Raw genomic sequence first — 26,698 nt, forward strand, 5'->3', positions numbered from 1 at the left:
ACAGAGAAATACAAATGAGATTTTTAAGTTAGCCTTCTGCAAGGAACACAATCTGTTCCAGAATAACACTTTAAATTGCATCAGGTAATGGAACTTTGGTACAGGAGTTCCAGTGTTTTGGGGGAGTGTGGAACCACCTCTTAGCTACTGTTGCTTCCAGGTTCACTCTGGCCTGGAGTAGTAGGGGCCCAGCTATGGGTTAATTAATAAGTAAGTGTACCACCTGCTTCAAACCCATGTCTGCTCTGATAATCAGCGATGACTCGGTCAGCAAATCCGCTGGGACAGCCAGCAAAATGAGCTGCTACAGACCACATTATCTCAGGGACCACATGTGAGCTTGTATTCCCACTGAAACCCCAAACATGAACTCTACACATCAACACCGAATGACACCTATGACTACAGCATCTGAACTATCTGACATGCTTGCTCTCCCAGTGAGGCATCTGTTAAATCCTAAAGTGGATTTAGGGGCTGCATACAGAAGCATTACAGTCGGATGTAGTCAGCAATTGCGAGGGACATAGTGAACCTATTTGGCCAGAGCCAGCTCAGGCCATCCCAGGAGAATGCTGCCACATGTACAAGGAACATAATGAAACAAAACTGTCTGCTTAAATCAACTTGACAGACAATGTTTCTCTTTTCTTCCATGGTTGAGTGTTTATTGGAATAAATTTATTTTATTTTATTTTATCTAGTTTCAGCTCACGAGCTGTGGCCATGCTGGGGCACTGCCATTTGGTGTTGCTACATGATTTTACTCCACAAATGCTTTTTAGCAACTGCCATTTGGTGCATGAGAGAGTTCGATGCAACTGCCCTCATCTGCACCTCCTGCTGTGAAGTTGGTTCATCTGGGACACTTGACAGGAAGAGATCCAGTTTTATTTTAAAGGACATAGAACTGAAAGATTTGTTTCAAAACTTCTCAATAAACATCAGGCACAGTAATGCTTGTGTGGTTAAGAAGTTTGGTTCACAACCACAGGGTTTCGAGTTTAGTCCTACCATGTGGCACCTAGGACAAATGTCTACTAAAGCCAAAATCAATCAACGCCTTGTGAGCAATTGAAAATGGAAACTGCATGAAATCCTATTGTGTGTGCACACGCACGCATAAATGTGACTGCTCATATGTGCACAAGTACCAATAATTTATGAAATCATTTGTTAGAGCAGGTGTGATACAGTGATACGATGGTCACAGTTCTGGTTGATGTTACAAATGGTTATCCTGAACTTTCAGAGCAACCAGTGGAACAAAAAAAAAATTCTTTACTTGAAAAACCAGATGAGGGTTGACAACATGAAGGGCTTTTGGTCATAAAAATAATGCTGCTTCAAATAGTCGCAGGTCAAGCCATACTAACACGGTAAAATGTATGGTAAACAAACGGAAAAAGGAACTTTTGACATGTTAGCATTGAAAATGCACACACACACACACACAAATATACACATGCGTTTACACATACATTTACACAGGCACACCCATATTCACACACACACACACACATAATTGCAATAACTAAGCATAAAGTAGTCACTGTTGTAAAGAATTGAAATTGAAAAATTAAAAATAGATCTGAAGAACAATTCTTTGTAATTAGAAATTACCATTCCAAAATATAATTTATGAAATATCCTATTATTTGTTCAGGAAGGAAATATTTTAAGATATTAGAATAAATTCCAATATTCCTTTGAGATTTTTCTTTATAATTTAATAAAGAATTGGCACACTCTACAATGGAACAAACATGGGTGCTGCTACGTGGTCACTTAGCCTGCTTGAAATAGCAGCCTAATCTCCCTTAAATTATACAATATCACCTTTAGAATAAATAATGGATATATTTATATAGAGCCCCATTTACACTGAGCCTTAGAAGATGAGATGGTCAAGGTTGGAATGTCTGCTCAGTCAGAGATGACCTTAAAGTTCAATAACAACACTAATTTATATCTCTGTGAGCATCTAGGAAGCACCGCTATTAAATAATGAAATGCTAAGGTTTAATGGAATTGGATACTATTCCAATGAGCAATCACCTATTTATAGAATATTACTTGTTTCAAATTTTGGCACAAGTTCAGCAATTTTGTGGGGTGGATAAGTCAATTACATCAACCCCAGTAAATGGCTGGAACTTATTTTATTGACACCCCCAAAGGATGAAAGGCAAAAATCAACCTCAACAGAATTTGAACTCAGAACATAAAGACAAGATACTACTAAGTATTTCACCTGGTGTGCTAATGATTCTGTTAGTTCATCACCTTATTTACAGGAATAATATTGATACTAACATTCATTGCCATTTAGAAATAATGACTGAAATTTAAAGGAGGGAATTAATCAACATGATGAACCCCAGTATTTAACTGGTACCTTATTTTGCCAAACCCCGAAATGATGAACCCAAAAGAATTCACGCTAGAACAATGCACCAATGATTCTGACAAAAATTGGGGAATTAAAGCATCACCTTGCCTGAGAATAAAACCTTCAGATTTCTATGCAATCAACCAAGACAACACTAGGAAACTAATTGATATTTTTCTATAGAAAACATTTGAACCAAGTTGGCACAGTGGTAAGCAACTCTCTAAAGAACTAAACAACGGAAGGTCTTCTGAGAAGAAACGCTCCTCGGACAAGTGTTTCAGCCCTTCACTTCTTACACTCTAAGGGAAGGGGAGAGGTCAGGCTGCATCCAGGTCATGACTCCTGGGTAGCCTCCTTACCCACTGAGATTGTGCATTTAAATTGCTTAGAGATATCATCTGGTTGTAACTCTTCTCTCTTGACTCAGCTTTTAAACTAATACTTTCACAAATAACACTGGCTGCCATGGTATACAGAACCAGATATAAATGGTACAGGGAACTCTTTTTTTGTCATTTGTACAGAACCTAGTTTAGTACCTCAGTTCATGCCAAGGTAAGAGTCACATTCTTCTTGAGATTTATAAAAAGCACCAGGAGACTCTATAAAGTGGTTGGTGTTAGGAAGGGCATCCAGCCATAGAAACCATGCCAAAACAGGCAACTGGAGACTGGTGTTGCTCTCTCTCTCTGGTTTGCCAGCTCCTGTTGAACCATCCAATCCATGCCAACATGGAAAACGGACATCAAATGATGATGATGATGGTGAATTAAGCAAGTTAATGGGTTATTAAGTTGACTGAGATGGTTGACATTTTTCACCTGTAGAATTATCATTATGGCAAAAAGAAAAAAAAAATGTCTATTTTCATTCTATAATACCTAAATATAGTTAACACCTTAATGAGCCTGTCCCTTCCCATAAACTTCAAAATAATTCATTTCATTAGCAATTTAATCTTGGCAAAGAAATAAACCTAGGTAGGTTCCTATTAGCAACAGCCAATTTGTTTATTTGCTAAAGGATTAGTAAATAAACTATTACACTCATGAGATGGGTGTTACAATTGATAGGCGAACTTTCAGAATAGCTGCCAGTACTTCATGGAGAATGGTACCAGTAAAAATTTACCAGAAAAGTGTATGGAGGGCAAAAATGTGAAAATATTTTGTTTTGGACAAAGAATTCTTTCACAAAAGAAAACAATCGTTTATTAACCCTTTATTAAATATGTGGCTGTCAATAATAGAAAGGTATCAAATTTCTCTCAGACAGACCCTATTGTCTTTAAAATAAAGACCCAAAAGTGTGAGTTGCCTAGCTGCAGCTCCCCCTGTACAACAACAGACAGAGCTGCAGCTGCTCAAATAAAACTGATGAGATTATACAACAACAATCAAGGAGTTGAACCTGTATAAATCTTTTCTTACATCTCAAAACATGGACCTGTTACAGTGAAAAACAAAATGTATTTTTCTCACTACTTAATTCTGAACGAATACCTCATGGTGCAGAAAACAAGAATATTCTGGAGTATTCTGTCAACCCATCGAGCCCATGTCAGCATGGAAAACGGACATTAAATGATGATGATAAGAATGGGCAGTAAGGATTAAATAGGAGATAAAAACAGGATGTATATGATGTAGATATTTGCGTATATGTGGAGTGATTTTTTTTACCAATGTCTTTTGTATCATTTCTATAATGGTGAATGTGTAAATATAATGATATTAAGAGCAAATAGAGGAAGAAAGAATTAATTTTAAAAGATAATTTAATCAAAGGTTATTCCAATTTGGACATAATAAGTGTTTCCTAACACAAATATCTTGGTGATTGGTATTCGAGTACCTAATGATGTGTAAAGAACATGATTAGCAATGCTCAAACTTTCTACCCTTCTCTGATAATGGCCAGCAGTTTTATCAACCCCCACCCCCTTTATCCAAACTATGAAACAATACAACAGCAAGATATTCAATCAACAAAGAAGATATTTATGAGCCACATGTAAAGCACTGGTTCTGGTGCCACATAAAAAGCACCCAGTCAACTCTGTAAAGTGGTTGGCATTAGGAAGGGCATCTAGCCATAGAGCTCTGGTCAAACCATCCAACCCACTCCCACCTGGGAGATAAGGACTGATGATGATACTTTAACATAAAAGATTACTTCTCTTCCATTCTTATAACTTTCAATATTTCAACATACAGCACCAAAATGGCAAATAAACAGTTACATAAAACACCAACACACACACACATTCAAAACTAGATTAAAAAGTGGAATGTACAAAAGAGACATGGAGTCTGCAAGCCAAATCATTGGCTGGATAAAAACTGATACAAGGAAGAGAGAATTCTTTGCATGAATGAGACAATTTCTTAAGTATTGGTAGCATGGGAACTGGTGCTAGGAAGGGCATCCAGCTGTAGACCACATGTTAATATGGTCTCAATAACCTCTGAGGAGAGCAGCAACTCCAATCCAAATAACAATCGCTGCAGAGTAGGGGGGAGGGACGGTTTATCCCTGCTTTTATGGAGCTGGTGATACAGTAAACTGCACCCAGTCCACAATGTAAGACAAACATACACAACATTGGTTTTCTCTGTTGCTGTGTGACCAAGATGGCACCAACAGGGATAACCTGTCCTACCCATACCAATATGGAAAAGAACAGAGTAAATCGACGATGATATCACCCCTAAAGAATAAGATAAACATGAAATTTCACCTTCAGATGTGTGTGTGTGTGTGTGTGTGTGCATATATATATATATACATATATATATATACATATGAGCCCACAGGTAAAATACTTTTCCCTTGGTTGTATATACAAATACATATATATATTGAAATATATAAATATCAACATGACATAGAGGAGACATACACAGGAGATAAAATGAGAAAAAAAAAAACAGTCGCCTGACTGAGAAGCGTACCATTCACATTGGAGTGAGACTGTCGGGATTGGACACTTTCTGGAAAAATACCGGTAGATATAAAAGACGAAGGCATTCAGTAAGTTGAATGGAAAGAAAAACGAAGGCTGAAGAAGCTGCACCAACGCAAGTAAATCCAAACAAACAATTTATATCAAATAACTCCAAATAATGAAAATAGTTGTTTTAAGCGTAGAAGAACAATTTAAATGGTGTAGTTAACAAATAACTGCTCACTTATTAACTGATAATATAACTAGACAAGATTTCTAGTTTTGTGTTGTATGTTGTTGTTGTTGTTTTTTTTGTTTTGTTTTTTTTTGTCTTTTGATTTTTTTTTTTTTGATTTTTTTTTTCCAGAACTGATATAATTTTGCAATTGGTAGTAGAGCTGAGTTTGTTTAACACTGATAAATAACAAGCTAAAGAGTGAAAACTCTAGGTAGAAGTTTCAATTTCACTAAGTGGAATAGAGAAAAGATGGAGATAAGGAAGAGGGGAAGGAGAGAGTTTAGTGATTTACTTAAGAAAAATAACATTCTAGTGTATTTTCTTTTAATGTATAACATATTTATTTTCTCTGCTTTTTTTTAATATCTTTTTTAAAAAATTTTTTCCAGTTGCCATTTAAAAACATGAAGAAAGTCTTCATAGACTTAAAAAGTTCAAAAGTTTTTTTTTAAAACAAACATTCCATTTTACAGGCATGGGGACATAACTACAGCTATACTGCCAAGTGCAGAGGACAGGCAGACCTCACCTAAGAACAAAACCTTTAACTAATGCTCCCCTTAAAAATAAAGAGAGAACAATGATAATCCAGAGGAGTAACACATGTACTTGTAACAACTTGTACCATTGAATATTATAGCAAATATTTCAGTACAACTCAGACAAGTTCTTGATTGGAACACATTTTAAATAGTATCAGGAATAACAGACAATTTACACACAGCAAGACCAACAGTAACAGTTTCAGATACGGGTTATATAAATAGAACCAAGTTGAATGTTCCACAACTCCTTTGTGTTATCTTTATCTTAGTCATTTATGTCTTTTTACAGTTAATAAGTAAAATTCTTACATTACTAGGCGGGTAGGGAGTTTCCTTATTTCTGTCTACAGGCTATCAACTATGGATTAATTTTTATCACACATCTACAGACAATTATTATCGTGCTAATCACCTAATCATCTCACTAACATATTGATGTTATTTATACAAGGAAACAAAAAAGTGCCTTTCTCATCACATTGACCAAGTGTCAAATTCAGACCAGTGACCAAATTTCAGAGACAGGTCAGATGTCTTATAATTTCTCAAGAGGCCTTACAATAACACACCTCAAAAAGTGGTGGCTTTAAAAAATTAAGTCAAGGACTTAGGTAAATATTTGAAAAGGCACTTCCGCAGAAAAATAAGCAAAACTAAACCTTAGCTAAAATCTAGGATTTGAAATGTGCTTTGTTGTGCCTGGGAACCCAACAACTTATATCACTGGACTACATCGACATCTTTGATACAATGTAAGAAAATCTTTGTTTTAATAACCTTAAAATTGCCACTCACTCTTCAACTTCTCTTTCCTGACCCTCTTTGTTTTCTCTCTACTCCTTTCTCTCTTCTTTAGCTCTCTTTCTGTATTTAAAGAGGTGATAGTATTTTCAAACAAACTATCGTAGAAAAAAAACTTTTCAAGAGTTGATCCACAGAAACAATTAAGAAGCAATACTTGAAGACAGAGCAGAATTATGGCAAAATTATTAAATATCAAATTATCCAAGAAATGCTATTAAATGGAGAAATAGTTTCAAATGTTTGAAGAATTGGATATTAGATGCATTAGAAAGAAACCTTTTTTTTTTTTTTTTTAATATTACATTAGAAACAGAAACGTCAGTTTTCAACTTTAATGCCTAGTGAATATGTAAGAAGTATGCAAAGAATAAAGAATTTATAAAAATCTCGGAATTTATAGAAATATATATTTATAATACAAAGTGTTTATATATAAAAATGGTTTCAATTTGACCCAGACATTTAGCTGCAATCAACAGTGCAATTATTCATAACATGAAAACATTTTAAAATGTATTAGAAACATTTTTTTTTCCTAATCTTCCTTGGAATTTTCTCATTTTTATTTTCCTTTTACTATCATCAGTTGAATGGTTCAGCAAATTTTGACTATTGCAAGACTTATTGCAAAATTATTTGACTAACCACTAACTCCTACCTTGCAGCAGAGGTAAGAATTTCCTCTCGGCTGAATGAGGTAAACACAAGAATAGGCTTTGTCAAGATTATAACAGATGACAAGAGCAGTGGTAGACTTTGGATATTGTAAACTAATCTCTTAGCCATTCAACTACTAGATAGTCAACGATACAAAATTTTGTAAAAGACCAAACAGCACTTGCATTCCATTTCTGGCTGTTATGCTGGGAATGTAATTAAACTAGAAAGTGAGATGTGCTGTAAAGATTACACTGCTAAGGTGACATCTTAAGACAATCACGAAGAAAAACTACTTAAGGGATGTGGAAATGAGAATTTGTGAAAGACTTTTTGAAGCTGGGTCAAATCTGAACCATACTTTAAAAAACGGTTATGGTTATGGAATAATCATGCAAACCCTTTATTAGACTAGGTTTAGCAAGTTTAGCAACACTTGCAACACGCATAAAAGCTATCAACAAATTGCAAAACAAACTTTTTTTTATTTTTTTTTCGAACGATGCACTGAGTGACAACAATCTATTGTTACGAAACAAAAAGCCAATCAAACATGGAGGGGGGGGGGGCAGGGCGGCTAAAATAATATCTAGGAAAAGAAATTCAAAGAAACAATGCCCAATAAAATAATTAGGAAAAAAAATGAAACAGATGTAGTAAGATGGACTACACGAGTAAAGAAATAATATACGAGACATAGTTAACACAAACAGATGAAGAATAACGAAACACAGAACAGGATTACATTCAAGGAGTGGGGGGGGTCAATATTTGTTGTTTTTTTTTTAATGTCAGTAATATTAGAAAGGCAGGGAAGACAAAAAAGGCAATAAATAAACCATGCTTTTAGCTGAGTTGCAACTACGTTGTGTTAAACATTGTGTTAAATATGTTTGTACAGAAATATTTCCACAGACACACACACAAAGGGAAAATTCCCAAAATTTTCATTTAAATAGAAATCAGCACAGAAACTAATTGAAGAAAATGAAGATGATTCCTTTAAACAAAGTTTTAAACTTTAATCATTTTAATCAGTTACTGATAAATCTCTACTTCTCAAAAGGCATAAAAAGCTAAAAAAAACTCACCACACCCATGACTTTCAGAAACATGTATTCATGCTCAGAAGCATGGAATAAACTACCCACATCAATTGCCAGCTGCCAGGACACTACAGCCTTCAAAACTTCCACACTACCTGAAATTTGCCAAAAGTACGCCTGGCGCCTCACCCCAACCTTTTTCAAAGACTTTCACTCTTTACTTTTTGTGCTTTATTCTATGTACTTTTAGCTACTTTTTCTGACGAGTTGTTGTGTACCTGAGCACTGTACACACTAAGTTCATTGGTCTTATAACCATTATCACTTACTAAATGGTTGTTTTATATTGTCTAAAATAAGAAACCATTCACTATTAATCAAAGCAATTCAGTTATCAGTTGAACACTATTTGCTGAGACAAATATTATGGTGCTACAAATATTAACATTGATCTCTGGTTCTCCAGTACCCTAGTCATTCACATTCATGCACTAAAAAGACCAACCCAGTTGTTGTAAAATATGTTCAACTAAAATACTGTAGTAAAGCCTTGTGCTATTTTCATTACAACTATTTACTGGGCCACTTGGTTAAATTTAAGTGTTATAATATCTCCCAAAATGCCAAATTATATAATTAATCCTCGATACCAACCCATCTGTGACCACCTCTTCTTCTGTTATAAAGCTGCTCATTTTAAAGTATTAATTTTTTTTTTAAAGTCACTTTTCTATTACAATTTTATATAAAATCCTTTTGTTATGTTCCAAAAAGCAGTTTAATATGAAGAATTTAGTTATTTTTTAGATCCTTCCAAATGCTTGATTATTCAAAAATAAAATGAAACTGTATTTCAGTTGAAATAAGGTCACAAAAGGATTAACATTAGTGAGTGTATATTGTGGTTTTAATAATACCAGCAAAATAATTTACCTTTACATGAATAAATTATTTTACAATAACCATAAACCTGACCGACACTCACTGAGTTAATGGAATTGGTCAGTCTAAATATACAACAGGTCTACAATGGACAGAGAGATGTTATGCAGACTTTAAAAGGTTGAATGGAAACAGTATAAAGAATCCAAAAGCAACCATTTCCACAGTAAGTCTTTCATTTAAAGTGGACAACAAGACTGGGGTTTCAATCCAGCATGCTTGCCTCCCAAATCTAAGAAATAATTCATTTTCACCATGTTGGTGCCACATTAAAAGCACCCAGTACACTCCGTAAAGTGGTTGGTGTTAGGAAGGGCATCCAGCGATTAGAAACCAGGCCAGAACAGACAGCTGGAACCTGATGCAGCTCCCTGCTAGCCAGCTGCTGTCAAACCATCCGACCCATGCCAGCATGGAAAACAGATGCTAAATGATATGATGATGATGATGATGACTGGGCTCCCTTTTCAATAAAGACTATCTAATGAAGCTGGATTTTTATTAACAAACTCCATCTTACTGTGTAATGCCTAATTAAGGCTCTTGAAATATGAAATTTTAGGACATGTCAACCATAAAGATGAGACGGCCAAGTGCTTCACTTAAACACTTGTCATGCCAGAATTAACTAAAATTGTCCAAAAACAAACATCAGTACAAAATTAAACTTAAGAGTTCATTAAAAAAAAAAATGAAATAAAAATTGAAAAGTTTAGAATTATCAAATAAATTTCATTTGTTTTTGCAAAACTGGTTGAAAATCAACAGAGTTGTTTTTTTTTTTAAATGAATTTGTCCATAGTTTTGATGATGTGAATCTTAATGTGGGATAAACTACATTTACTGCTAGTTAAAACTGGAACTTTCTCCTACAATCTGATGTTAATATTTAGGTAAAAAGACTCAAATCCTCAATTAGTAACAAGACTAATTTTAAATGAATGTAAAAATCAAATTTAGGGTTTTTGTTTCTTTGCTATTTTTTTCTTTTGGTTTTTTTTTCTTTTTGTCAACTTCAATGTCCACAAACTATCTAAAAAATAGTTAAGGATTGAAGTGTCTGTCCACACCGGTGGTTCTCAACCAGGGTCCACATCCACATAAGATTTTGTTAAACCTTACAAGCATTAAGTTAGTTATACTTCTACAATGCACAAAACATTTTAACATTTTTCTAATACAATTCCTAATATTTAAGTTTAAAAAAATATAATAGGATTTTTTTAAAACAAAAAATGGTTGAGAATCTCTAATTTCCATGTTATCTGCATAAATTTCTCTTTAGAATCACATGCTATCAGTATGAAGAACACTAATTACCCAAAATTAGTAAGCTTTTAAAAAAACCAACCCAACAACAGTCACCTACACCAAAGAGTCAAGATATACTCAACAGATTATTTCTATATTTTCTTGAAATATTTAATTAAGATCAACGTTTTAACTTAGCAACAATCAAAACAGCAGTAAGTTCCTAGAAACAGTGACCTGGTTTAGTTCTTAGTTTTGAGTCTCTCACTCAATGTCACTAATATTTTGGGGAAAGGTATAAATGTCACCACATCAATTGTACTTCCTTTTTAATTTCAAGGCTTCATAGACAAAAAGGAAAGCATACTTTATTGGATCTTATAAAAAGTCTTTTGACAAGTTCCAATTTTGAGAGAGATGAAGCTATTTTCTGAGTTATGGTCACAATGCCTCAACAAAATGTGTTTAAAGAACATAACACAAATTCTCAAATAACCCCCAGTTATTCCCCCTTACACTACAGCTTTCAATTTGAAATAATATTAAGTTTTTAACACGCAGGAAAAAACCCTCTGCATCCTCTAGTAGTTGAGCTACATTAATGAAAACCAAAACAAAATGAACAGAATGTACCTATATGCCTAGAATCGTGAATAAGCAAATCCAAAGATAACAAAATCTACTCCAAAAAAATATACATGAAATGTATCTCATTCAGATGACCTTTACTGAATTTATATCATTACTAAGTTTTATTCTAATAAAAATATTCTCAGTAGTTTCCCATTTTCTATTCAATATTAAACCTAAATGTTTATGTGATCTAAAGGCTGTTGATATAATTAACCTCATTTAGCAACCCAAGGCAGTAGAAAAGGAATTTTTGTTATTCAACACCAGACATTGTCAAGAAGATGATTAAAATTGGGACAGTGACATAACAGCAGGTAGAAAAGGAGATGAAAGGACTAATAGGATGAGCTATTGTGCTCCTAGTTACAAATGGCCTGCATGTGTTTCACTGTGTCTTTGGCTGACTTTGAGAGGTTCCTTATTCCTCAGGTTTTGTTTTATTCAGCTGTCAACTGCAAATAAGACAACTAGGAACTATTTGCAATAAATATGGGGATTCGAAAGACAGCAAGATCACCACTACAGAATCTACAATTTTGAACCAGTCTCTTATGAGACCTGAGAATTCTAATACTAGAAGGACTCGTTTCCATAGCAGAATGCCATTTCAGCCACTTTCTACTCAATCACAAAATAAGAGTGGAGCATGTAGTTAGCAAGGCATACTGAAGCTAAGTTATGTGACTTGTCTCTACGAATATTAATGGTTTTCAATTTGCCAGATCGGACGGGGGGGGGGGTACACTATTAGTTTCGCAATATTTCCCTAATTTGCAATAGCCAAGATCCTCAGTCACTTGTACGTGGAGCAAGCTGACAATAATGTTCTAATATGCCACCACCATTATCTAGGTACTTAGGTATTTCACTAAAGATAACAAACTACACGAAAAGTTATTCACCAACTTTGAAATGCCTTTCAAAACGGCAAGTAAAAGGGAGCAGATTGTTGGATTTGCTCAGGAGTAACACATACTTCATTGCAAAGTGAGGTAAGCAGTAACGCATACTTTATTACAGTGTGAGAGATTGATGTATCAAGTCTAATTTGGAACACTGGTACTAATATCAGATACCCTGTTAAGAAATATATAGCAATGTCCCTGAGATGGGACATTTCAAAGTAAGACATGTCAAACTTCAGACAGAGAAACACAAATACACACGCAGCATCGTCTATATTCTTAAACCCAACTAAGAACTAAACTGCTTATCTGATGAACACCAACAATTCAACAAGTAACAACTGTAGCAGCTGTTTTATTCGGAAGTAGAAAATTTTTATAACACTGATCTAACTTCAAAGCCCTGTACTGAACAATTTTGCAGCATAAAGAAATAGGCACAACGAAAAACAACTGAACAAACATGAAGCACTGACACATCATGGTAATAATTATGATGGGGTTCTTAGAATATTCCAGAAGTAATGAATATACAAATGAAAGCAATTAACAGTCAAAGATATATATATATTGAGTCAATCCTTTGCCAAAGACCCTGAGCACCCACAGGCAAAACTCAGAAGTAATAGATTGATTCGACCAAAATAAATTATTAATCTCTACCATGCTATCATGGTATCAAGGACTCCTTTTTTTTTTTTCCTGACAGTCAACACAAAATGTATATTTATGTGTGAGTGTGTGTGTGTAAACATGCATATAGCAAACTGAATCATAGTAGACATAACCAAATGTCTTTGAGCAGATGAAAGACTGTACAGTATGGTCCCAGATCAGAAGAAATAATGGTAGGGTGGGTACGATAAACAAACTGCTATGAACGTTTTGATCAACCACCTCCATATCTCAGACTGACAAGAACTGCTGCAGTAAACCCCACTCCTGCACGACATTCATTTGACAACACATATCACAAGTAGATAGTAAACAACAACAACAACACTGGTTGTCCATTCTTTGCATACACCATCCAAACCTTATTCCTTATCTCACTATGGATTTAGTAGTTATATGTATTAAGTAAACAAGCAAAATAACTGCAGCAGGAACAACAACAATATAAATAGTAATAACTATTCAAATACTGCTATCAACTACATCAACCAAACAATAGCAATACAATAAAATAGAAGCCAAATATAACTCAGCCAGCAAGACAAGAGACAAGAGCAGCAGTGGGAAAATAAAGAAGCCGTTTCAACCATCTGGTTTAACTGGTGAAGACAATACTTACTTGAGGTTCCAGACTCTCGGGTCTTGCTATTGGCTACAAACAAAGGGGCAGTTTCATTAAGGTAAAAAAAAAAAAAAAAGAAAGAAAGAAAAAAGCGGCCATATACAACTTCATAAATGATTATAGATGTGTATATATATATATATATATAGAAGTTATTATTTACATTATAATTATTTTCATAATATATATATCATAATACAGTGATGACACGATGGCCTGTTAGTATTAGCAAGAAAGATCTATTTTGTCATTCAGCTAATAATTCTCTTGTTCATAGGAGACAATGAAATCCAAGTCTTCAGTTTTTACCAACAAATAAAACACATGAGCAAATGTTACACAAATAGAAATGGGAATTGAAAATCAGCAACAGTGTTTTTTTCACATCAATGTTTTCCATTTCCAACAAATAAAAATCCCAAAATTTTTATAAGAAACCGTTTTCTTTTGTTTGTTTTTTTTTAAATAGTTATTATTGCCTTGCTTTGAATTAGTACACAAATACGACTGACAGAAAACTGCACAGGAAAAATAAAACAACAAAGTGCAGGTTATTTCTAGCAGATACAAAGAAACTGGAATCACCAAAGACATGCAGTAACAACCCCTTTCTGTTGTCACCCAAAAATCCTTCCCTTCAACTACAAAATCCATAGAACATGCCAAAGAGAAAAAAACAGAAATGTAAATATGAAAAAACTAAATATTCAAAAAGATTTATTAGTAAAATAATTTATAATTCAAAGTCCAAGCAATATTTATATAAAAACTTTTCATCACATTGAACAAAATGAAGTTACCCAAAAGCAAAAAAACAACCAATCTGCTGCTATATAACTGGACAACTGAAGCTGAAGACAAAACTTCATCAAACTAAAATATTACCTCAAACAACATTTAAATATATAAAGAAAATGGATAAAAAATATACACCAAAACACACAGAAACATTTTAGGGTTTGGGTTATCATTTTTTAACGGAAGTTTTTAAGATATTTTAATGATTTCGATAAATTGTATAAACTAGTAGATTTTTTTTATTTAATAGAAATTAATGAAGAATGTATATACATATATATATATATATATATATATATATACATACATATACATATATAATTTGGTCAGTCTGAAATCTTATCAATTTTGAAGATAAAAGAGTTTGCCTGAAATCCTCAAAACCAACAAAGAAAGTAGGTTTCCTGTGATAAGACAACAGTATCTAAAATGACTATGAGAGTACATTGAAACTTTCAGAACACACACTCTAAACTTTTCAGTGATCGATATCAGGTTTATGTAATAATTTTTCAATCAAACTTTTAGTCAACTGGTTTTGCCTAATTCAATCAAATACATGGGGGAGGGGGATAAAAACCATAACTTCATCCAATAAAAATGCAAATAGCTACTATATCAGAGAATATTACTACAAGTTGAACGAAGAACAATGGGAGCCAACAGAAAAAAAGCAAAGTAGAACCTGCCAGGAAAAGATTGATGCCAAAGTCTCATGCACTTGAAGAAAACTTTTTTTTGTTGTTTTTTTTTAAATTTCATTCCTACCAGCTAATATTGGAAATTGTAAAAGACTCAAAGACCATCTTCAGAATGAGTTTCTCTGAAACAGTACAACTAAATATTTCAAGGAATATAAAAAAGGTTAAATAAATCAGAACGAACATGAAAAGAGAATGTTAGTTGCAAGTGGTATCAACATACTGGTGCCACATAAAATGCACCCAGCACATTCTGTAAAGTGACTGTTGCCGACTTGCAAGCTCCTGTCACTCTATCCAGCCCATGCCAGTATGGAAAGCAGATATTATGATGATGCCAATGCCTCTTCAGGCAGAAACTAACAGTTGCAACAGATCATGTCCACGAAATACCAACCACCAGCTAAATGGTTGATGGTTGAAATCTCTTCATTATATTGTCATTTAGAAAGAGACACAATTCTCACTGGCCCAGTCTATGTAGCTGTTAATAAGTCCTACAAAGTTGTATAGTTTACAGTTCCAACCAGTGGCAATGGCACTGTAATGATTTGCTACTCGTTACATTGTAGTGCTGGACTGAAATCCTTTGGCAATTAACGGAAGGACTATTTCATTACAGCAACTCTTACTTTGTGACAGGCTCAAATCGGTATTCTTTCGATATGACTACACAAAATTAGAACACTTCAATTCGGCTGTTTCCGTGAAAGCACGTGTCTGTGTCCTATCAACTGTCAGTTGACGAAATCGGAGAAGGAGGAGAAGAAAGCTAATGGGTTGTACATGTGTGTGTGCTGCTTGTTCTTGTCTGTGTCAGTGTGTATATGTGCTTGTTCTTGTCTATGTGTGTGCCTGTTCTGTGAAAGAATACCCTCAAGTCTTCAGTTAAGGCCTCAATAACATAAATGGATACTGGACAGGGAGAACCCTCAATAAATAACCTAAAGAGTGAAAATACAAGAATAAATTATTATTTTACTGATATGCAAATAAAAATTCCAATCTGATTAACATTATTATAATCATCTCTATTACAAGCTTCAGTCTAAAGTAACAGCATGTGAATATATTTCAGAATGTCATAGAAATATATGGCAGATGAAAGTCTAAACTGAACAACCAACCAACAAGAGGCTAAAACTAATCTAATACCTGATAACATACATATAATCTAAATACATTTTTTTTTTGACACTGTAATCCTTAAACTCAGATCCTTTTAGAAATCCTTATCATTTCAGATAAATGCCACTAGAAGAGTCATGAGGATTAAACAAGATTATAAAACAGCAGTACTTCTATCATTAGATATTTTAAATTACAGATTTTAATCACAATTACAACTTTTCAGTATCGTCTTAACAATAATATATATGTGTTTATATTTTATATATGTGATTTTGTGTGTGTGTGCATATACATATATATATGTGTGTTTTATTATTATATTACAATGTATATCATATATATACATATTATACACATGTATATAGATATATTCACACAAATATACTGCATAAATATTATATATACACTTGGGCAAGCATCTTCTACTAAAGCCTAAGGCCAACCAAAAGCTTGAATGGATTTCATAGACACTAGACAAAGCTCATTGTGTGTACGTGTGTGTACATACATATATACACACGTGTGTGTGTGTAATCTCATGGTGACACCATGTGATAGTCTCAAACATCATCATCATACAAGTGAGACTGTTTGTTTCCAATCTTCGACGAAAAACACGTCTGGCCATGTGGAACCATTGCCTTACCTGGAAACAGGTGAGGATTGGTAACAGGAAAGGCATCCTATCATAGACAATCTACCTCAACAAAATTCCATCTGACGCATGCAAGCATGGAAAAGCGGACGTTAAACGATGATGACGATGGTGATGTGTGAGGGAGAGTCAGTGTTTGTATGTGTGTGAATATTACTGTATTTATTGCATATTTCTTATATGTATACAAACACACATTCATTTATATATGTATACACACATCAAAGAGTATTTGAAAGTTCTTGCCAAAGAATTAGAGTTTGTGACTCATGACCCAGTTTCAAATCTTAACTGGAACAATTAAGCTTCACTTACTCTAAAAACTCAAGGAATCTGACCATTTTCCAAAAAAGGGAGAGTGACACAGGCTAAATGAAATTTACCATCTCATTTTCCCTGGCAGACTACAGGATAAAAATTATTACAGAAGTTCCAAAAAACTGAGAGTCAGAGGGCTTTAGTTTTTTTTTTTTTTTTCAAACACAAATAAAAGGCACAGACGGATACAAGATGGAAAAAGAACCACAAAAGATCACAAAAACAATGCCAAAGAAGGTCCAGACAACATCACAACATTCTACTATTTTATGGTTTATTTTAAACCTACAAGTATTTTTTTATTAGTTCACTCGACCGAGTGAATTTAATTTTAAATTTTATGTTATTTCATTTTAGTAAAATCTTAAGACAGCAGTTATCAAAAACATCCCAGCCACAGTGACAAAGGACAAAAGTGTAAACAAAATAAAAACAAAATAGAAACACCATATACAAGTGTGTGTGTGTGTGTGTTTGTTTACATACATACATATATATGTATATATATATTTATATATGTATGTATAGGAAACCAATGCAGCACATGAAAGCAAGCATAACAGAAGAGGAAAGACAACTTACTTGAAGTCTTGTGAGATGTAGAAGAGGAGGAAGAAGAGGAAGAAGAGGAGGAGGAAGAGGAGCAAGTACTACTAGAGGCTAAGAGAAGAGGGGGAGAAGAGACGAAGAGAGAATGGTCAAGAGGTGTGGGAAGGAAAAAGAGATGTAGAGAGAGAGAGCAAGAGAGAGAAAAGAGAGAGAGAATAAAGAGAAGGGAACGTAGAAAAAGAGAAAAATAGGTATGTTAAAGTAAATAAATCACAATTTGTATGTTAGATACGATACTGGCATATTACAGTATAGTGCTTAGCAGTTATAGTGAGTAGTAGTAGGAGTAGTAGTAGCAGTTATAGTAGTAGTAGTAGTTAGTAGGTGTGGCAGTTTAAAGTTCAGGCAGGTGTCTCCATGTGACCTAAAGAAAATTAATTTCTCCACTGATTTTGTTTCATTTCTTTTAACTAAGCACAACACAAGTTTACATTCTCAGGTAAACTGGTCCAGAGTTGATCCAATCAACTCTGGCCCCTTAACCCTTTAGCATTTAAACCGGCCATATCCAGACCAGATATTCTACTTGTTTTATGTTTAAACCGGCCAGATCCGGCATCTCACACCTAGCCTGCAATATCATTCTAAGAGTAAAGAACTGCAGCATCAAAATCTCAAAGCTATGAGATGATGCACGATTAATTCAAAACAATGTGAATAAATAAGCATTGTATTAGACAGAATAATAATAATCTGAATGCTAAAGGGTTTAATAATTACTGGCTCTGTGACCCCAACCAGAAGAAAGAATGACAAAATCAACCCTCAACAACAAGATTTGAACTCAGAACCTTAGAAATCAATCCCCCTTCATTGCTCTGATAATTTTCCAGTGATGAAATTTTAAACCAACAAAATTCTTGTTCTTACTTCAAACAATGCTTGAAGAAATTGTGGCAATAATATTGACTACCTTGAAGGTTTTAAGAAGAGGAATAAAGATGATATATTTATTTATAAAATAGCAGAATGAGATTGGGTTCCATTCGTGCCTTTCCTCTGAAAACACTAGGTGTATTTGAACTGGCATTAGCTGGATTTAGTTGGTTGAAATGATCTTCATGCATACCTGGTATTTATTTGTATTGACTCTGAAGGGATCCAAATTTAGACAATAGAGCAAGGAGACTCACAGGTTTAACATCTCCCCACATAGTGCATGGAGAACAGTCACAGTGATGCAATATCTGACCCATTCAAACATGGAAAAGTGGGTGTTAAAATGATGGTCATGAATACAGTGTAGCACTGGCACGAATCTATTGTTCTCTAAAACAATTGAACTGAATTATCCAGAGAGGATGGGCACAACTAGAGTGCCTAACTTATCTCTGATAACCTCAATTTGCACAAAACATTCTAATATAGACACACTACAAGCTGTGTCCAGAACATTCGCCATAAACATTTTTGCCAAAGAAAAATTTGCTCTATGAAAATTTTGGTGTCAGAAATTTCACTAGATAGGAAAATTTGCTGTAAGACAAATTCAGCAAATGGACAATAATGAGGTGTATTATACTGAGTATTTTTTTAAATAAAAAGAATGATAAAAACTCCAATGAAAGTCTTTATTCAATGTCAACCATTAAAATTGTGCTGAGATTATTTAAAACATAAAAATTCCAACCAATGCAGTGCAAATAGTGTACTTTTAGCTACAACTTATTTCTTTTTACAGCAGATTTTCTGAGAGTGAAATTTCTTACAGCAAAATTTCCTGTAATCACTACAAGCATGTAACTGAGAGGATAAGGTGTTGTATTTCACTAAGTTTTGCTATATACAACAACTATGTAGAGTGAGCCAACAAGAGTTGTCTTGAGCAGATTTAGAGCCTCGTCACAAGCTGCAAAATTCAATCTCCCAGCCAGTGTGTGCCAACACCCTAATAATTCAATCACTTGGAAAGGACATCTAACATAGGTACCAGGCCAGAAATTATAGGGAAAGAATTTAGTTGATTATATTCAACACCAGTTCTTGACTGGCACATATTTTTTTCATATATCTCAGAAGTTTGATCTCTATGAGATCTGAATCCAAAATACATTGTATTCAGTACTGTTGATTCTGCCATTCGTCTTTCACTTTAACAATAATAATAATTTAGGAAGATTGATGTAATTCTTCACAAAGGTAAATAAGCAATTGCTATCAATAATATATAAAACTTCTACAAAACCTTGTGCCTAGTTAAAAAAAAGTTCTAATACTCTCTCATTTCAGAACACAGAAAAATAGTTTGTCTTAGCTTTGTCTTATCATAAATTTTCATTATTTACATTATTTTAACAAAACAGACAGTGTTATATATTGATGGATATTGATAACTATAAAGTCATCGCCAACAATCTGGAGAGCACACAGGCACATGCATACACACACACACACACACACACACACACACACATACAAACAGCACAACCACTACTAAGGAAAGAAAAACATTTCTCTAAAAAGTATTTTTAAATGATTTGAACTTTAAACCTTACAAACCGATTCTTAAAACCAATAAAATCACCTAAAGAAGCAAAAATTTAAAAATTGCCTATTTTTAAGAGAGAATAATGCTTATTAGCTTGTGTATAATAATATCCAAGCATGACAGCTATCTTTTAAACAAACTAAATTCTTTCTACTGCATTTTATTCGTCTTAGAGATTATCAATGATTCCTCACTGACCATTGTAGATTAATGCTATCGTGCCCAGGCAACACACAAGTAGATATCTTAAAATTGGTTTCATCTAATATTTTATATATTTTATGTAAAACACTGCAAAAACCCTAGCAAACACTTGCTTTGCTAGACAAGCTATGCCTTATATTGCATGACAATGCATTATCATATATCCATGTCATGCCATGGCCTGATGAAATGGTGTGGCTACATAATAAAGTAATGTTATGTAATAGTGTGCATCATTGAATAAATGGCCACACTGTGGAAACATATGTAGCATAAATTGAGCTGTTTGTTCATGTTCCTTGATTATATTGTACACTGCATAGTATGTGCTGATTTGTGTTTTTACATAATGTATTTACAGGATGCTTAATATCATTATGCAACAATTAATACAGCACTGCTTGCTATATTGACCAATTGCTCATTAGTGAGTAGTAATGCATTCCTCTTGAGTAGACCGTTAGTCAATTGCCACTACACAATATATATGTGAGTGTGTGTGTGTGTATTACATACACTAGCATTGCATAATGAATGTCAACTAGCAATTAATATCAATAATTAATTAGGACTTCAATAATGCTAGTTGTATTTATTGAGTGTTAAATGATCTTTTAACCCTTTTACTCCTAGCTGCCTGAGGCCATCTCTGGTTCTACAATACAAACATCCTGTTTTAATGTGCTCTAAATTAAAACTTTAAAAAAAATGTGCTCTAAATTAAAACTTTAAAAAATTCAATGTTAATTTATATTCAAAACACCAGTTTAATGACGACAAAGTTGCTTTGAATTCATTATTTTCAAAACTAACTGAAACCAAGGCAGAACATTTTAACAGAAATATGGTAACAAAAGCATTAAGTAAACTAGTGATTCTCAACCTGAGTCCATATAAGACCATTTGAGATCCATGAAAGCCAAACAGAAATTTGAGAGTTCACAGCAGTGTTTTAAGGGTCCTTGAAAATAATTTTGCTTTAGATATATTTATTGCAAGAAACATGAAAGCCAAACAGAAATTTGTGAGTTCACAGCAGTGTTTTAAGGGTCCTTGAAAATAATTTTGCTTTAGATATATTTATTGCAAGAAACAGCTAGGTTTCTGGCAATAAATACTGATTTCAAATTTTGGCACAAGACCAGCAATTCTGGGGGTGGGGGTAATGATTACAACGATCCCAGTGCTCAATTGGTACTTATTTTATCAAGCCCAAAAGGATTCAGTCACTTCCAATAATGTGAAAATGTCTGATTATGGGGAAATATTAGCTTAGTTGGGAACGGTTGAGGGTTGGTGTCAAGAAAGGCATCCAACTACAAAAAAAGTCTCCCTCAACAAATTCCATCTGACCCATGCAAGCATGGAAAAGTGTCTGTTAAAATAATGACATGCACGCACACCACAATTAAGTGAACTAAGAGATGTGGAATAAAAGTCTTGCAGAATGGCAGAACAAAACACTACCAATAGAAATGAATTCAAGTTCCTGAAGTTATTTATTCAATGTTCTACTAGAAGGATATTTAGGGCGTAGGTGGTCAAAAATTAAATATTCAATTAAGGAATCCTTTTCAAAAGATTCAATGGAATGGTACCGTATTTGATTTGTACCAAAATGTTTGATGCAATACATCAAAATGTTTGACTTTAAAATAACCTTGTAAAAATTGCTAAAATATTTTTTAGGAAAATAACTGTCTTTAGAAACTAAAAATTAATATCCCCAGCACATTGCCTGCCCACTCCCACTAAATCTATCTTACGACTTGGGAGAGTCGGTACCACTCAGCTACATATTGGTTTTCATTTTTAATCTTAATTTACATTCCAATAACCATAATCAATACCAACACTTATAACCTGTTATTTCCCATATTCTTCAATCAGACTGTAATGGTGATGCGTATATATATATTGATACACGCCCTACAATGATGTATCCATACACACATGGTTTCCTCTATACAAGTATATAGAAACATGAACTGTTAGAAATGTGCCAGGTGAGATAAATATCATACACATATAAGGTCTTCAGGTGTTTATATTCTTAGTAGAATGCAAGTGTGTATGCATACATGGAACAGTTTAATAAGGAAGGCACAGATTAGTAGGAGGTTATTAATAAAAGACACACACTGCTTTGCAATGGAACAAAAATAATTCATCTGACCGAACTTTAGTTTTTAAAACAAGCCTGATCAAAATAATTGGTTGAAATTAATTTTTGTTTTGTTTTGTTTTTTTCGTTTGAAGAAATGAAACCTGAAAAAAGGTGTTATGATAACAACCATTCCTTTCATACAATTATATAGACATATACATATGTACATGTGTATAAACATTATATATATATATAAATATATATATATATATATGTAAAAGTGTATAAACATATACATATGTGTGGTGCATGTGGATGTATTCAGAATGACATTACATTGATGGATTACCAGCTTAGTTTTGGAACTGTTTGATGAAATATTTACCAATATTGCTTTCCTTCAAATTTTCAAATTATTTAAAGACAAATGAAAATGCTAATACAAAGACAGGAGGAAAAAGTTTAAAAAAAAACTAATTAGTACAATCTAAAATGTTTTAGTAATGACAAGGATGATTTCTAAGTTTGGCAAAAGACCATAGGTTGGGGAGTTTGGGGTGGAAACAGTCAACAGAATGATCTTCAGGAAATGCCTGGCACTTACTTTCATCAACATGAAAGGGAAAAACTGATTCAGATTTGGCAAGATTTAAATCTGGGCCATAGAAGAACAAAATGAAATTGTTGACCTTTCTTTTGTGAACTTTCCTGTCATAAATGACAGATGCAGCTTCCACAACTTTTTCTGAATAACCTGCACAGGCGATTCGTTTATAATGATTAAATACTTGTGGTGTACATTAAACTCGCTCCCACCAACAAATCAATGTTGCCTGAACAGGTGCATGGCACATTTCAAATGCTAAAATACTTGCAGAGCAATGTAAAAGGACCTGTTTTGCCCAAGAACACAATGCACTGCTCGGGCATGGAATTGAAACCACTATCTTACTGTCATGAGTGCAACACCCTAACCATTATATCACACACCCATCCCTTCAAAAAGTGAAAAAAACTGTTAAACATTTCTGACACTCTGACATTTCTTTTCAACACTGACCCAATGTCAATTTAGGGAATAATAACCAACTAAATTGGCTATGCCCAATACTTCATGGTCCTTGTTTTCTTAATTGCAGAGGGATGGAAGGCAAGGTGGATACTGGTGGGATTCAAACTTACAACATAAAAGGAAATACTTATACACCACAAGGTATTTAGTGCAACAGACAACCATCTGTGGCACTCCACCTGCCTTGTAGTAATAATGGTTTCTGATTTAGGTATGAGGCCAACAATGTTGAAAGTGGGAAGGTTCACTAGGCAACTGACCCCCTGTATTTCACTGGTACTTTATCAACCATGTATGGTTGAAAGGTAAAGTCAACCTCAACAAAATTTGAACTCAGAACATAGAGACAGACAAAACGCCACTAAGTATTGTGTCCAGGATGGTCACAATTCTGCCAGATTGCCACCTTAATAGTAATAATAATAATAAATTAATAAAAGAATTTGAAAGAATAAGTTATTTTTCCTCCCTTTCGCTTTTTTTTTTTTTCTTTCTCAATATTTAGTTGTGACTTTGTACAAAATGGAACAATATTTAAAAAGTAACAAATAACAGAAAAAGATAATGGAAAATCCCGAAACAAGCAATATTTTTAGCCCACAACTCTTGAATTACTTGTATGCAACTTAAAGAATTATAAGAGCAAAGTCATTGGGACAAACAGTACCAAAACTAGGAGACAGTTATAGAAAAGGTGGTAAGGAAAGACAACAAAAAGTTTTTTTTTAAATTAGTCATCATAAAAGAAAATACATCAAGTAAAAAAAAAAACTCTGGAGAAATTTTTGTTAATAAGAAACAAAAACAAAAAAACAGATTCAAAGAAGACAAAAATAACCCAAAAAAGATTGTGTTTTAATGTGTGTGTGTGTGTGTGTGTATGTGTTTGTGTGAGTATGTGTGTGCACGCATTTTGATAGGCAAAGACCATGCATTCACAAGACAATACAGATCAACTTGAATTGAATATGAAAAATGTTTTGATGATAGTAACGAGCCAAAATTTAATGAATGAAAATCGGAATCATGAGTGAGAATCATGCGTTGAATCCAAGATGTTATGACAATTACTGTAAGCAACACAAACGGTTCATGAACAAACACTCATCTTGACAAGCAGCTTTCAAATCAGCCGAAGGAAGTTTGAACTTGTCTCTTAGTGGTAGCTTCCAGATCAAAGGGGAATGGGGTGAGGAGAGACAGGACAGTTTAACGGTCGTTGGGGTGGTAGCTTTCAAATGAAATTGAACCAGTTTTGTAGTGGTTATGAAAAGAACTGTCCCAGCCATGCTGCTCCACAAATGCTACCAACTTTAGAACGAGACTGGAATAATAAAATGGTTAAGTAAAGGACCACAACACCAAGTTACAGACTAGAAGCATTTCAATGGTTCCAACAGCCGATTAGGTAATGAAATGAGTTTTCACCATCAATTAGCTTAACATTGTACAACCTTTCAAGTCATATCGTGCACCCTAGCAGTTTTAGAATGAGAGTCAAATTGCAATTTGAAGGCCATAAAAGCTATAACATTAACCATCTAACAGAAAACAAAATAGGACTAGCATCTTCTACTTATCACAACCAACAGCTGTGCTACAAAGCTACTACAACTGCAAAACCATGATAATTTACAAGACAGAGTTCTCATGTTTAAAGATTACTCCTTTTGTAAGTTGGAAAATTTTGTGGGTATTATTATTCACCATTACACATGTTCCATTTGCTAATAGGAATTACAAAGTCATACATGTCAGATAAACATGTAAGAAATGTTATTCTCTGTCTGAAGAATTTCTAATAGGAAATTTCTCACATTTTTATCCATGTGCAACTGTTTAATTCCTATTAGCAAATGAAACATGTGTAATGGTGAATAAATAGTAGCAAGAACTTTTTCCAACTTCCTGTTTAGATATATAGTAACTCTTCAAACAATTTTTCAACTAATATTACCTCACATAACTGGAATAAGCAGATATGCTTCAAAGGAACACAACTTGGATTTTACCCTACCTTGTACATATCTGTTATAATGTATTATATATCTATTCCTTTCTTACTCTAGGCACAAGGCCCGAAACTTCTGGGGAGGGGGCCAGTCGATTAGATCAACTCCAGTATGCAACTGGTACTTAATTTATCAACCCAGAAAGGATGAAACCTCAGTGGAATTTGAACCCAGAACATAAAGACAGATGAAATACCATTAAGCATTCCGCTTGGCGTACTGACATTTCTGCCAGCTTGCCGCCTTTCTCATGAACTCTCGACCAGACGGGGCCCCAAGATGATAGAATCCCGGGGTCGCAATGTGCATTCAAGGTGTCGATGTTCACTGAGTCCTGCAATTTGCATCAGTTCACGCGGATAGCTGCACTCTTCATCAACAGACAAGCCAAGTGATCCCCATCCAGACACAATCATAACCTTCACACGGTCCATACTGCATCAGACTCTCCAAGATGTATTTCAAAACATGTGTAGAAGAGTCAACTTATAAAATTGAAAATGAAGGACGATAATTTCGACAGCTCTTATATAAAGTTTTTTTAAAGTCTTGTAAAGTCTAATATATTCTTTTGTAGTCTTATACCATCTTAGAAATATTTATTTTGCAATAAAATACCCACTGCGGAAAGACTTTTTGAACACCCTGCACTATATTTTAGGATTTGTTTATTCCTTATTATTTAGTTTCATATATGGGTATGAATGCATACAGTTAAGGGATTTTTCAGTCTCTTACCTATGTGAATAGACCAATGGATGTGTATCACTGCTTTTCAATGACGATTACATACATGGGTTAATAGTGGAAGTAACTAAGCATCAAAGTCTTAGTAACAAGTAAAAAGCAAAATGTATGGAAATGTGTGGCTTTGCAAATGAGACATTGCAGGATTGAGATGCACAGAAAAAAGTTATATTGTGAACATGTCCAATCTATCACA

The 26,698-nt window shown here is 34.0% G+C and overlaps 1 protein-coding gene across 50 annotated transcripts in view; it reads right to left on the reverse strand.

Moving 5' to 3' along the window:
* LOC115216480 (SWI/SNF-related matrix-associated actin-dependent regulator of chromatin subfamily D member 1) overlaps positions 1-26,698 on the reverse strand; it is a 93,659-nt gene that overhangs the window by 16,378 nt on the left and 50,583 nt on the right. For 32 of the 50 annotated variants that reach the window (XM_036506496.1, XM_029785850.2, XM_036506508.1 and 29 more), the window contains 4 exons: positions 17,846-17,923; positions 13,658-13,690; positions 6,921-6,989; positions 5,350-5,388 (listed from right to left, as the gene is read on the reverse strand). The exons of 4 other annotated variants lie outside the window; for them this stretch is intronic. In XM_036506496.1, coding sequence (XP_036362389.1) covers positions 5,350-5,388; positions 6,921-6,989; positions 13,658-13,690; positions 17,846-17,923 — 219 coding nt within the window. The remainder of the gene's footprint in view (positions 1-5,349; positions 5,389-6,920; positions 6,990-13,657; positions 13,691-17,845; positions 17,924-26,698) is intronic. 14 more of the 50 variants (XM_036506520.1, XM_036506513.1, XM_036506529.1 and 11 more) reach the window with 6 other exon arrangements.

This window comes from Octopus sinensis, linkage group LG10, assembly GCF_006345805.1.
Source record: "Octopus sinensis linkage group LG10, ASM634580v1, whole genome shotgun sequence".
NCBI classification, from domain to species: domain Eukaryota; kingdom Metazoa; phylum Mollusca; class Cephalopoda; order Octopoda; family Octopodidae; genus Octopus; species Octopus sinensis.